Source organism: Hypanus sabinus, chromosome 7, assembly GCF_030144855.1.
Source record: "Hypanus sabinus isolate sHypSab1 chromosome 7, sHypSab1.hap1, whole genome shotgun sequence".
Taxonomy (NCBI): domain Eukaryota; kingdom Metazoa; phylum Chordata; class Chondrichthyes; order Myliobatiformes; family Dasyatidae; genus Hypanus; species Hypanus sabinus.
In genome coordinates, this window is record NC_082712.1 from 85,289,404 (window position 1) to 85,303,411 (window position 14,008).

The 14,008-nt window shown below is 41.6% G+C and overlaps 1 protein-coding gene across 5 annotated transcripts in view; it reads right to left on the reverse strand.

Annotated features, from left to right (window-relative positions):
• Window positions 1-4,356: 4,356 nt before the first annotated feature.
• Window positions 4,357-14,008, reverse strand: part of ppp1r35 (protein phosphatase 1, regulatory subunit 35) — a 41,399-nt gene continuing 31,747 nt past the window's right edge. For all 5 annotated transcript variants that reach the window (XM_059975036.1, XM_059975040.1, XM_059975039.1 and 2 more), the window contains exons 6-7: window positions 9,713-9,805; window positions 4,357-5,373 (exon numbers count right to left, since the gene is read on the reverse strand). In XM_059975036.1, coding sequence (XP_059831019.1) covers window positions 5,308-5,373; window positions 9,713-9,805 — 159 coding nt within the window. In that variant the 3' untranslated portion in view covers window positions 4,357-5,307. The remainder of the gene's footprint in view (window positions 5,374-9,712; window positions 9,806-14,008) is intronic.

Below are 14,008 nucleotides of genomic sequence, written 5' to 3' on the forward strand. Positions count from 1 at the left end.
GAAAACTTTCCTGGGCAGCAAAGGGCTCAACTTTCCTGAGCTGGAACAGCCAGAGTGGCTGGAAAAGCTACACTTCATGGTAGACATGACAGCGCACCTGAACACGCTGAACACAGCTCTTCAACGGGGTAAGGACGTACAGCCCTGCACATGTTGGAGGATGTTTTGGCATTCGAGCGCAAGTTGACGTTGCTTGCCAGAGATTTACAGAAAGGCACATGGTCTCACTTCCCCAATTTGAGAGAGTTCAAACAATGTCACGACATGATAAATTCGGAGTATTTACATTCTGCAATCATCGCAATGCAAACATCGTTTGGGAAACGCTTCTGTGAGTTCAGAGAGGAAAAAAAACACATTATCCTTCCCGGTCACTCCCCTAAGCATCGATCCATCCCTACTGAATACGACTGCATTGTCAGGTATGAGTCAACCTGAACAAGTATGATAAATATTTTAATTGCCTATTATTTTGTATATTCATATGTTTTCATTGTTCAGTGAAATAGTCCTTTTATTTTTCAGGTTGACAGCTGGCTGACGTTATTTTTGGTTTGCTCCTGGCGGCAAATTTAAGTTTGGCGTTTTTCATAAATACAAGAAGGACTCAAATAGACATTGAGTATTTTACTTAAAAGTAACCTTCAACCCAACGTCTTTTTTTCGGAGTTCAAAATGTTTTTGTTGCATGCAGAAATGTAATTTCATTTTCTCTGCAGGAGTTCATCAATTTCATAAATGCAACACATAGCATAAAGGCAAAACAAAACGTTGTATGCAGTGTTATTTCATTTTAAATGTCAAACGGGTTTTGCGGCTCCCAGTGTTTTCTTTTCTGTGGGAAACGGGTCCAAGTGGCTCTTTCAGTGGTAAAGGTTGCTGACCCCTAGCCCCTACTGTCAGCAATGGATCTGAGTTTGAGAAGGTGAACAGCTTTAAGTTCATCAGCATAAACATCACCAATGATCTCACGTGGTCTGTACATACTGGCTGTGTGGTGAAAAAGACACAACAGTACCTCTTTCACCTCAGACAGTTGAAGAAATTTGGTATGGGACCCCAAATACTAAGGACTTCCTACAGGGGCACAATTGAGAGCAGCCTGACTGGCTGCATCACTGCCTGGTATGGGAACTGTACCTCCCTTAATCGCAGGACTCTGCAGAGAGTGGAGCAGACGGCCCAGCACAGCTGTAGTTGTGAACTTCCCACTATTCAGGACATCTACAAAGATGTGTGTAAAAAGGACCTGAAGGATCATTGGCGACCTGAAACACTCCATCCATAAACTGTTCCAGCTGCTACCATCCAGGGAACTGTACCGACGTATAAAAGCCAGGACCAACAGACTCTGGGACAGCTTCTTTCATCAGTCCGACTATCAGCCTGCTTAATTCATGCTGACACCACTGTATTTCTGTGTTATATTGATGGTCCTGTTGTAATTTATTATAAATTGCAAATTTCACATTTAGATGGAGATGTAACAATTTTTACTCAGGTAAGTGAAGGATGTAAGAAATAGTCAATTCAGCTCAATTCTAGTGAGATTATCACGTGTACCAAGGTACAATGAAAACTTTTGCTACAGCTAACTTCAGAGATTAGAGAAAGTGAATGGAGTCAAAGGAGAAGATGTTTGGTATCAGAGCTAGATGATGTAGGAGAATGAGGTTAGGACTCTGATTAAGGAGATGAAGGGTTATTGTAATGTGAAAGAGGTGCAGAGGAATTGGGCATTTGCAGTGAAGGGTGGATTTACTGGGAAACAATTGCCCAATGTCTTCTAGTGTGACATTATTCAGAGGGTGCTAGAGGAGGCTCACTCGCAAGATCCATCAATATTGATTAAGGTAGTAGGTACAACTGAGAAGATAGATATACTGCGAAGCTCAAATTAGACTGTATGGGTTGAAATGAGAAATAAAGGGGAAGTCATAACTGGGAGTGTACCATCTCCTCCCCACTTCATCTGTCGAGGGAGACACATTAAAAAGGCCACGTGAATAATCGATGGAGGCAGCAGCAAAGATAATTGAAGGTATTCTCAACGTATTCAACAGATTTCTTTTTAAAGAACGAAGATTCGGAGATTAGCTTTAGTTTTATTGGCCAAACATACAGTGAAATGCATTGTTTTCTTTGCTTGCAATATATTGGAGGCATCCCGCAAGTGTTGGTAGGTGTCTGGTGCCAATGTAGCATGCCCACGACTTATTAACACTAACTAACCTATGCAATGTGGGAGGAAATCAGAGCACCTGGACAAAACCCAGAGTGGTTCATATGGATGAGGAAAGTTCAGGGCTTCAGAAAGAGTCATGCTGACTGAAGAGTTGGCACAGATATTGCAAACTGAATGCAAACCAGAAAATTTAAGTAAAACCAGGATGAAGAAATGCTTGGTTGAGGAATAGAGGTAATACCTTTCTTGATCCATTAAGTAGGACAAGCAACATGGCATGAGCAATAGATCTCTCTCACTTGTTAGTAAGAGAGAGCACCTGTCTAAGATGGACAGTAGTTTTTGATGGACTCTAGATCACGATCTCAGGGGACTTTGCTATTATTTGCGTGGTGGGGGGTGGTGGTGCTTTCGCTGCTGTCTGTGGGAGGGAGTGGGGGCTTTGGGGTTCTACTGTAATTCTATCCTTTATTCTTCGACTTTTTCCCCCATTTCATGGATGTCTGCAAAGAGTAAGGACCAGGTTATATACTGTATACATCCTCTGATATTAAATTGAACTATTTATGACAGTGGTTAAGGTTGTATACAAAATACTTGGGTTTACCTATTGAATCATAGGGAAGTCATGCCTAAACTGTTTAAAACAGTTAATCCACAGCTATTTGTATAGTTCTGGATGTCATACTACAGTATACAGTAACTCAAGGGATTTAAGAGACTAATGAGAGACTAGTTAATTTATTCTGTGGAAAACAGGAGGCTATGAGGAAATTTAATTGAGATGCACAAAATGATGAAAGGACAGGGTGAATAAGCAGAAACTAGTCTCTACAGGAAGTTCTTTAATTAGGGATATAAATTTTAAAAAGTTGAAATCATCTTTTCATCCATGGTATAGTGGGGTTTCGACGAACGGAAGGAGGACAAAAATCCTGTTATATTTAAAAGGCACCTGAATGAGCCGTGAACAACACGTGAGACCAAAAGCTGAAAATGGGATGATCTAAGTATCTTCCTTTGGTTGCCAGAGACACAATAGCTCCATGGTACACAGTAATGGCATGATTTGACAAGACTCCCAAGGTTTATGGATAATAAAAATGAGATTGCAAGATCTTAGAACTTTAGAAGGTGGTCCTGGGAAGGAGAAACACTGAAGGCTTTGGACTTTGGATGTACTGGGGGTTCGTACATTAAGGATGGAAGTATGATAATGTCAAAGGATTATGCCTTCTGCTTGGAGCTAATGGACATTCCACCTCCTTAATATTCCCCACCCCCACTAAGGCAGCATTGCCCACCTTAAATTGGGTGGCTGCTTGGTAAAATCTAGGAAGATTATGTTTTAAGAGGCCAAGATAGATGAGAGTAAGGTAGGGGGAGGGGAAGAAAAGAGCAAATAAATGGAGGTCTAAATACCAGCAAGAGCAGAGAAGGCAACAGCTAGCTAGTGGGAATGAGAAAAGAGATTCCTGATTAGATTTATTATCACTGACTTACCTGATATGAAATGGTTTGTTAAAACAGTAGAGTGAGTGAGTCTATATGTAGTATGTGTATATATTTACTCTAAATCACAAGAATGAAAATAAAATGAATTTATCCTCCAAGAGGGCCACAACCTTGCATTGGGTTTGGAGGCTTGTATGCCTCAATCATCCGGAGAACTATGTTAGCTGGAGTCAGTGCTTTGGCACTTGGTAGGGTCACCCGTGTCAAATGGTAGAGGTCAGACCAAGAGTGGTCCACCAGTCCTCCAGGTGCAGGGATTCAGTTCAGCTAACAACCCTGACTGGTGAATCAAAATTGTTACAGAAACAGCAATGAAGTGGCACAGTAGTGTGGTGGTTGGCAGTACAGTACAGATGACCCAGTTTCAGTTCCCACTGCTGTCTCTAAGGAGTCTGTATGTTCTCCCTGACTGTGTGGGTTTCCTCCCATGGTCCAAAGCTGATTGGTCATTGTAAAATTGTCCTGTGATTAGGCTAGAATTCAATTTGCTCTACAGTGCGTTTCTGCAAGGTATGTTTACAGAACTTGAATTTATCTTGAGACAGAAAAGCAAAATTCCGTGTTTTAATTCGGGCCTTAAAAAGGTGAATTTAAAACAAAGAGTGAAAAATAAGTTTACTAGCCAGCTAATACTTTAAAAGAGAATGACATGAGAGTTTGCGATGATTAATTTATTAAAGTATCAAGTTAACAACACATTCAATATTGCCTTTTAAATGGCAAAGGACCAAATAGTCCTTCAATCATTAGTAATAACTAACAAACCTTACCCCTACAACAGGATGCAGCTGGTACAGTAAAACAGTTTGTCTTTCATACAACTGTGGCAGCAGAAGGGAGAAATCAGCTGGATAGTTTCATTAAAACTCAGCTCAAGTACTACTAGTAGAGATTCTATGGTCCTATTACAAATCGTTTTCAAGAAATAACATTGTCATGCCTCGATTTCCGACATTTCTCCCTGTAAACACACAGCCAAGCAAAGCAGGCGTTTTGCCAACATTAAGTGATGTGTTTCGCAGTGTTTCAGAGCAAATGATCCAGAAATTTCCTGGTACAAATAATCTGGGCCCGAGTAGACGATTGTGAGTTTATCTACAGTTTATTAGACCCAAGAGTTTCAGCATGTATTGGAAGAATGAACGCTTTGAGTTTTGTTGTTAAGAGTGTGTTCAAATCCATCGAGCTTTCACAGCAACTGGAGCAGAAAAACTATCTGCTCTAGAGGCTTTTTATTATTGCGAACACTAATCTGGACTGATGATGACAAATAAATTGATACAGCATTCAATGCTTGTGATCCGCATGATCCTCGAATAATGTATTAGCATTTTTGTTGTGGTGGATACCATAAGGGAGGAAACTCCTTTTTTAAGGGAGCATCTCAGCCCAAAGCACTCCATTCCCCTGCAAATTCATCCATGACTTAAGCAAGCAGGAACAAGATGCTGAAGATTTTTAAAAACAGAAAAGTGAAAATCTATCATTGTGTAGACAGATCAATAAACATTTCCAAGAGGAGGTTTGCTTTCTCTGCCTCAGGTCTTTTTCCCATAGTTGCAATCCTTCGACCAGAACACAAGCAGCCAATCTTGAGGACCGTGGGGCTACTTCGTTACACTTGGCAGCGAGCTCACGACTGTTGCCAGTTTGTTCTGAAACATACTCCACACCTGATGGAAAAGATAAGTAAGAACTCATGAACACTACCTCACTACATTGTGCTACTACGACACACTCACTCAGTGGCCACTTTACTATGTGGAATGCGGTGTGGACTTATGCTGCTGTGGCTCATCCACTTCAAGGTTTGACATGTTGTGGATTTAGAGACACTCTTCTGCACACCATTGTTGTAACATGTGCTTATGTTACCTTCCCATCAGCTTGAACCCGTCTGGCCGTTCACCTCTGATCTCTCTCATTAGCAAGACATTTTTGCCCACAGAACTGCCACTCATTGGATGGTTTTGGTTATTGCACCATTCTGTGTAAAGTCTAGAGACTGTGTGAAAATCCCAGGAGATTAGCAGGTTCTGAGATACTCAAACCACCCCATCTGGCACCAACAATCATTCTATGGTCAAAGTCCCTTAGGTCACATTTCTTCCTCATTCTGATGTTTGGTTTGAACAACTGAACTTCTTGACCATGTCTACAAGCTTTTATGCATTGAGTTGATTGGCTGATTAGATATTTGCATTAATGAGCAGATGTACCAGTGAGTGTATGCAACAGTACTGTGCAAAAGTCTTAGCAATATACAGTGGCATGCAAACCCCTGTTCAAAATTTCTGTTACTATGAATAGTTAAGTGAGTAAAAGATGACCTGATTTCCAAAAGGCATAAAGTTAAAGATGACACATTTCTTTAATATTTTAAGCAAATTACTTTATTTCCATCTTTTACAGTCTCAAAATAACAAAAAAAGGAAAAGGGCCCAAAGCAAAAGTTTAGGCACCCTGCATGGTCAGTACTTAGTACTTACCCCTTTGGCAAGTATCATAGCTTGTAAATGCTTTCTGTAGCCAGCTAAGTGTCATTCAATTCTTGTTTGGGGGATTTTCACCCATTCCTCCTTGCTAAAGGCTTCTGGTTCTGTGAGATTCTTGGGTCGTCTTGCATGCACTGCTCCTTTGAGTTCTATCCGCAGATTTTCAATGATGTTTAGGTCGGGGGACTGTGAGGGCTGTGGCAAAACCTTCAGCTTGCGCCTCTTGAAGGTAGTCCATTGTGGATTTTGAGGTGTGTTTAGGATCATTATCCTGTTGTAGAAGCCATCCTCTTTTCATCTTCAGCTTTTTTACAGATGGTGTGATGTTTGCTTCCAGAATTTGCTGATATTTAATTGAATTCATTCTTCCCTCTACCAGTGAAATGTTCCCCATGCCACTGGCTGCAACACAAGCCCAAAGCATGATCGATCCGCCCCTGTGCTTAACCGTTGGAGAGGTGTTTTTTTCATGAAATTCTGCACCCTTTTTTCTCCAAACATACCTTTGCTCATTACAGCCAGAAAGTTCTATTTTAACTTCATCAGTCCACAGGACTGTCCAAAATGGTTCAGGCTTGTTTAGATGTTCCTTTGCAAACTTCTGACGCTGAATTTTGTGGTGAGGACGCAGGAAAGGTTTTCTTCTGATGACTCTTCCATGAAGGTCATATTTGTGCAGGTGTCGCTGCACAGTAGAACAGTGCACCACCACTCCAGAGTCTGCTAAACCTTCCTGAAGGTATTTTGCAGTCAAACGGGGGTTTTGATTTGCCTTTCTAGCAATCCTACAAGCAGTTCTCTTGGAAAGTTTTCTTGATCTTCCAGACCTCAACTTGACCTCCACCATTCCTGTTAACTGCCATTTCTTAATTACATTACGAACTGAGGAAATGGCTACCTGAAAATGCTTTGCTATCTTCTTATAGCCTTCTCCTGCTTTGTGAGCATCAATTATTTTAATTTTCAGAGTGCTAGGCAGCTGCTTAGAGGAGCCCATGGCTGCTGATTGTTGGGACAAGGTTTGAGAAGTCAGGGCATTTATAAATTTGCATCACCTGGCCTTTCCTAATGATGACTGTGAAAAGGGCATAGCCCTAACAAGCTAATTAAGGTCTGTGACCTTGGTAAAAATTAGCTGAGAGATCAAATCTCCTGGGGTGCCCAAACTTTTGCATGGTGCTCCTTTCCCTTTTTTCATTCTAAGGTTGTACTAAACAAAAATAATATACTAACTTGCTTAAAATGTTGAAAAGAATGTTTCATCTTTAACTTTATGACTTTTGCAGATCAATTCATCTTCTACTCACTTAACTATTCACAGTAACAGAAATTTTGACCAGGGTGCCTAAACTTTTGGATACCACTGTATGTACTGTGTATGTTAACAGTTGGCCCTCCTTATCCATGGGGGATTGGTTCCAGGACTCCCTGCGGATACCAAAAAACGCGGATGCTCAAGTCCCTTATTTAACCTGTACAGTGCAGTGGTCTTGAGGACCCAGTGGAACCCCAGACCTTATTTAACCTGTCTCAGTGTGGCAGACATTAGGACCCGGCACAGCTCTGAATCCACAGTGTTTCTGTTCACGAAAATAATCACGATCGTGATTGAAAATAAAATGGAAATAATAAAGCGATCGGAAAGAGGTGAGACACCATCGGTCATTGGAAAAGCGTTAGGCTACAGTCGGTCAACAATCAGAACAATTTTAATGGAGCATGTGAAAGGTTCTGCCTTGATGAAAGCTACAATTATTACTAAGCAATGCAGTGGTTTAATTATTGAAGTACATATGTTTCTTAAGTGTTTTATATGCATAGCAAGGTAAAATATATACTATATAATAAGACAAACGTTTGACTAATTGAAGCTAACTAATACCGGATGTACCCGTTCCGACTTCAAATCCGACTTAAAGACGGACTCAGAAATGGAACTCATTCATAACCTGGGGACTGCCTGTACTTTTAAATCATCTCTAGATTGCTTATAATACCTAATACAATGTAAATGCTATGTAAATAGTTGTTATATTGTATTTAGGGAATAATGACAAGAAAAAAAAAGTCCGTACATGTTCAAACGAGTGCTGGAGAGAGAACTTCTGGGTTTTCCTGGTCTGTGGTTGGTTGAATCCGCAGATAAGGAGGACCGACTGTATATACTTAATGTAATATATAGTAGACTTTATGTATTGTGCTTTAGTGCAAAACAACACATTTCATGAAACATATCTGTGATACAAAACTGATTCTGATAAGATTATGTTAAATCCCTGAACTGCTCATCTTTTTGATAAGGTACATCCATAACACTATTGGGTTAAACTTTGAAAGCAATGCAGTATTAACAGAACTCATTTTTAGTCTGGTGTTCTTATCTCTACAAAGTGAAACTGTAGAAATTTGTCAGAGTGGAGGCAATGCAACACTGGTGAAGATAGGCTAATCCCACGATATAACTCTCAGCCTGTAAACACAGGTTACAGCACTTTAAACATTTAGTACTTTCTAAATGTTATGTGCTTCTGTCTCTAGTAGCAAGTTCAGATCATTAGCATATTTGGGATTTTCCTCAAGTCTGCCTTAAAACCACCAGTTACTGTTTATTTAAGTGAATTCTGACCATAAAGCCACATTCATGGATTGAGTGGATCAGATCTGAGTGGGCAGTTTTTGCAGAGGAAAAGAAACCACAGAACATTCCCCCCCAGGAATCATCGTCAGAGAAGAAGTGCACATATTGTTCAAGGACTGTGGTTTCACACTCCATAAAAATCATCTCTGATAACAGAGATGAGAAGGGCAGCACATTAGCGCAACACTTTACAGCACAAGCTGGAAGATGGTGTTTCACTGTCTGTAAGGAGTTTGTACGTTTCTCCCCGTGACTGTGTGTGTTTCCTCCCTCATTCCAGAGGCATACGGTTCAGGGTCAGTAAGATGTGGGGAGGCTATGTTGGCGAACAATTGTGGTGACACTTGCAAGCTGCACAATGCTTGCTGATTTGATTTAAGTGACACATCTCACCATATGCTTCAACGTACGAGTGAGAAACAAGGCTAGTATTAATTGAGAGTTGCTTACAGCAGTAAATGAGTAATGAAGTGGGTTTCTCTGGAAATTGCCTTGGTTTGCTCATGACCCGCAATCTTTGATAACAATACTGTGAAACGGCTGGTTGAGAATTTTCAGTTAAAGGCAAAGTGCAGAGAATTGGTAAAGAAAATGGGGCAAGTGTGGGATAATGGAAATCCCTACAATGTGTTACTACTGACAAAATGAGACATTAACCCAGTTAAGCAGCAGGTTCTTAAAACTTAAATAGGAGCAGGGTGTTGAAATTCTCACACTAGTGAAGCATCACTGCTCAACAGCAAAGAATGGATTACACTAAGAATACTTCGTAGCACTCGTTCAAATGACACGTTTTCAATCACCAAAACACTACAGGGTCTATGTAGAGCTGCTTGGATCATTATTCAAACCAACATAGGATGAATTTCAGCCACAGACCTGGGCCAATTTCTCCACATCCCCTGTTTTCTCAGCCCAGTAGGAAAGGTTCCTGTTTAGTTCACCCATCAGCCGTGCAGCCTCTTGTAGATCCTGCAAGGAAACAAAGACCAGAGTGCAGTACAAGCCCAACCAAATGGACAAGCTCCTAGTTAAACCACTCCCTGTCCCAGTTTAATGTTCTGAGCCACCAGTTGTGCTTCTTTTATCCCCCATTTACTTTTCAGGATGTGGGTGAAGGTGGCAAGACAGGAATATATTGCCTATGCCTGATTGCCTTTGAAGACAAAGTATTGCTTCCCTTCCCCAAAAGGCTCAAGTCTTTTAGATAAGGTGCTTGTATAACACTGTCGAGTAGGAAGTTACCCAACTTGACAAAGGTTGCTAGAGGCATAGAGCAGGCTCTTCGGGCAGCATGGTAGTGTAGTGGGTGGCAGATGCTATTATAGCACAGGGTGTTGATGTTTGGAGTTCAATTCCAGCATCCTCTAGGAGGAATTTGTATGTTCTCACCATGGAAAGGGTCCTCTGGTTTACTCCCACAGTCTAAAGACGTATGGATCAATATGTTAATTAGGCTAGGGTTAAACTGGGGGCTGCAGGCAGTGTTGCTCAAAGGACCGGAAGGGCTGCTCTACTAAATAAAATAAATATTTTGTGCAGAATGATTATTCTGCCTAATCCCATTGACCTGCACCTAGACCACAGCTCTCCATACCTTCCCTTCAGGTTTCTCTTAATCTTTCACCTTTTACCCTTAAACCATGACCTCTAGTTGTAGTCCCAACCAACCTCAGTGCAAAAGCCTGTTTGCATTGATCCTATCTATACCCCTCAACTTTGTATACTTCTATCAAATCTTTCCTTTTTCTCCTATACTCCGGGGAATAAAGTCCCAACCTATTCAACCTTCTCCTGTAACTCAGACCCTCAAGTCCCGGCAACATCCTTGTAAATTTTCAATCTGATGAATATCTTTCCTGTATGTAGGTGACCAGAACTGGACACAATACTCCTCAACAACACCTTATACATCTTTAGCATAACTATTGTACTCAGTACTTTGAATTATGAAGGCCAATGTGCCAAAAGCTCTCTTCATGACCCTATCTACCTGTGACGCCACTTTCAACAAATTATGAATCTGTATTCCCTTCTGTTCTACCACACTCCTCAGTGCCCTACCATTCACTATGTAAGTCTTCTCCTGGTTGGTCCTACTTAAGTTTAACACCTCACACTTGTCTGCATTAAATTTCATCTGCCATTTTTTAAGCCAATTTTTTTCTGCTGGTCCAGATCCCACTGCAAGCTTTAATAGCTTTCCTCACTGTCCACTACAGCCGCAGTCTTGCTGTCATCCACCAAGGAGGATGTCATTGCCATAGAGATGACAATACGTTTCTCAGTCATATAATATGTGGTTTTGAGGGCATTCTGGTGTTCCCATGCAAATGATGTACTTGTTTTTGGAAGCTGCAGGCTAGGGAGGTGCTGTCAGTAAAGTTAAGCACATGCAGGGTATCACAGATAGTAGACAGTACGGCAACGACAGAGGAAATTAATGCACAGGAACGGTGGACAAGGTGTCAGTCAAATGGATGGGTTAGTCCTGGATGATCACATCCAGGCAAATGGAGTTTTCCAAAAGACCTGATGATTAAATTTTTTTCTTTATCCACAGACCCTATGTGATCTGCTGTTTTCTGGCTCCTGATGTGCTTTGTCAGTGGTGGAAAAGCCTAGGGCATCAGGAGGGAAGCCATATATTGCACAGTAGCCAACTTCTGACCTGAGGAACGCACACAAAATGCTGGGGGATCTGAACAAGCCAGGCAACACCAATAGAGGGAAATAAACAGACAATGTTTCAGGCCAAGCCCCTTCATCAGGCCTCACTGACTCGAAATGTCAACCGTTTATTCCACCCCCCCCACCACACACACATATGCTTCCTGATCTGCCGAGCTCCCCCAGCGTTTTGTGTGTGTTGCTCAAAGATTTCCTGCATCTGCAGGACTTTCTGTGACTGTCGAACTTCTGCCCTGTCCACCTCAGATAAGTGTTATGTGTAATCCCTTGTCTCTACCTGACAACTCACTTCTCCATGCCAGCTGATTTGTGGACACAGTAAAACTTAAATCCTACATGCTCAGCCCATTGCTGGTTCCGGAACATCAAGTTTCCCAGAGTATTAGAGATCACTCCTATTAGTACTTTTAACACTTATTTCTCGTATATTATGCAGTATGATTTCAAATATTCCAGTGAAAAGCTGAAGAGGAGCGTAGGAACCAGGCCCCATGGAATGGAAAGGGATTGTGGGATCCTGGCCTTTTCTGAATGGTCTTGGTCAGTGGGAAGGGACAGTGAAATGAATGGGGCTTTACATTAATTACAAGTGTAACCTACTTTGCTTATTCTGGTTCACTGCTATATGTAACACGGAACTTGTGCTCCCCCCCACCCCCCAACTTTGAAAACCTAATGGGCAAATACTGTCTGTTCTATTTACCTAAAGAGTTCTCCGTAATCCCAACCGCAGTTTACGTACCATCAGTGGATGACTATAGTCAAGTGCTTGCAATACTGCATGATGCCATCTTCAAACAAGAAACAGTTTATCCCGACTCATTTCAAATCATGCTGATGGTGTTTGGGCAGGATTTTCTTCAAACAAGCCTGATTGAACAGTTACCACCCCTCAACCAACAGGCTCTTGAACAAAAGGGGATAACTTCATTTATCCCCTCATTGATATATTCCCACAACCAATGATCTGATTTTAAGGACTCTATCTCATGTTCTTGTTATTTATTGCTATTTATTTTTATTTGCATTTGCACAGTTTGTTGTCTTCTGCACTCTGGTTGACCTTTCATTGATCCTGTTAGTGACTACTCTGTAGATTTGCTGAGTATGCCCGCAGGAAAATGAATCTCAGGGTTGTATATGATGATATATATCTACCTTGATAATAAGGCTTACTTTGACTCTCCTCTTCTATACCATTTAGCTGCAATGTAATCTCCTTAAGACATGTAACCTCCCTTTCTGTTGCAGTTTGGATTCATGTCTAAGTTCATCTTGTTTTCCCTGCCCATGTTCTGTGCTCTGTTACACATATTACTCATCCACATTTGACTGTGTAACTAGTCTGTCCCTCACAGAAGTGGGGACATCCACAGAGGGCATATTAAGAAGCTCTAGCATCTCTACGAGTGCATAGATTGTCAGCACCAAATAAACATCTTCCCAGTAACTTAACTTGGTTTATTATTCCACAGTGAAAAACTGGTCTTGTGTACTGTATGTACAAGTTGTCCCATTGCAATGGTACATTGATAACAGAATGCACAATAAAGTATTGCAGTACAGATAAAGTATTGTACAAGTAGAAATGAGGAGCAAGGTCATGACAAGGTATACAGGTATTGTGAAGTCAAGTGCCCATCTTATTGTCACGTGATAACAGCAGGATAGAAGCTGTCCTAGTGCCTGGTGTACATGCTGTTAGACTTCTGTATCCTCTGCCCAGTGGGAGAGGAGAAAGGAGAGCATGTTCACAGTGTGTCTGATTATCTGGCAGCTTTACTGAGGCAGTGGGAAGTGTAGATAGTTTCCATGGAGGGGAAATCTGGTTTCTGTGATGTGCTGAGTCACATCCACGACTCTGTTGCTGCTTCTGGTCAAGGGCATAGGCGTAGCAGTTGCCATCTGTACAGGGTGCTTTCTATGGTGCATTGATAAAAATTGGTGGGGGGAGTCAAAGGGGACACATCACATCTCTTTAGCCTCCTGAGGAAATAGAGGTGCTGGTGAGCTTTCTATGCCGAGGCCTCGATGTGGTTGGATCAGGACTCCTAGGAACTTGAAACCTCTAACCCTCTCAATCTCCACACCGTGGATGTAAACAGCAATATGTACATCACCCCCACCTTCCAGAAGTCAATGACCAGTTCTTTAGTTTTGCTGACATCAGAGGAAGGGTTGTTGTCATGACACCATGTTACTAAGTTCTCTGTCGCCCTCCTGTACTGAGACTCATCGTTACCCACTGTAGCGGTATTATCAGCAAACCTGTAGATTAGGGGTTTTATGCCATGGGCCAACACTATTAAGCAAGGGGTCTGTAGACCCCAGGTTGGGAACCCCTGTTAGATGGAGTTACAGATGAATCTGGCCACCCAGTACTGAATGTTCAGTATGGATAGGTAGACTCGGGGTCTGAGGACACAGTGTTGTCAGGCATCCCCGGTGTTAAGGAGAATCATGGCAGAGCTGTTGCTGCCTATC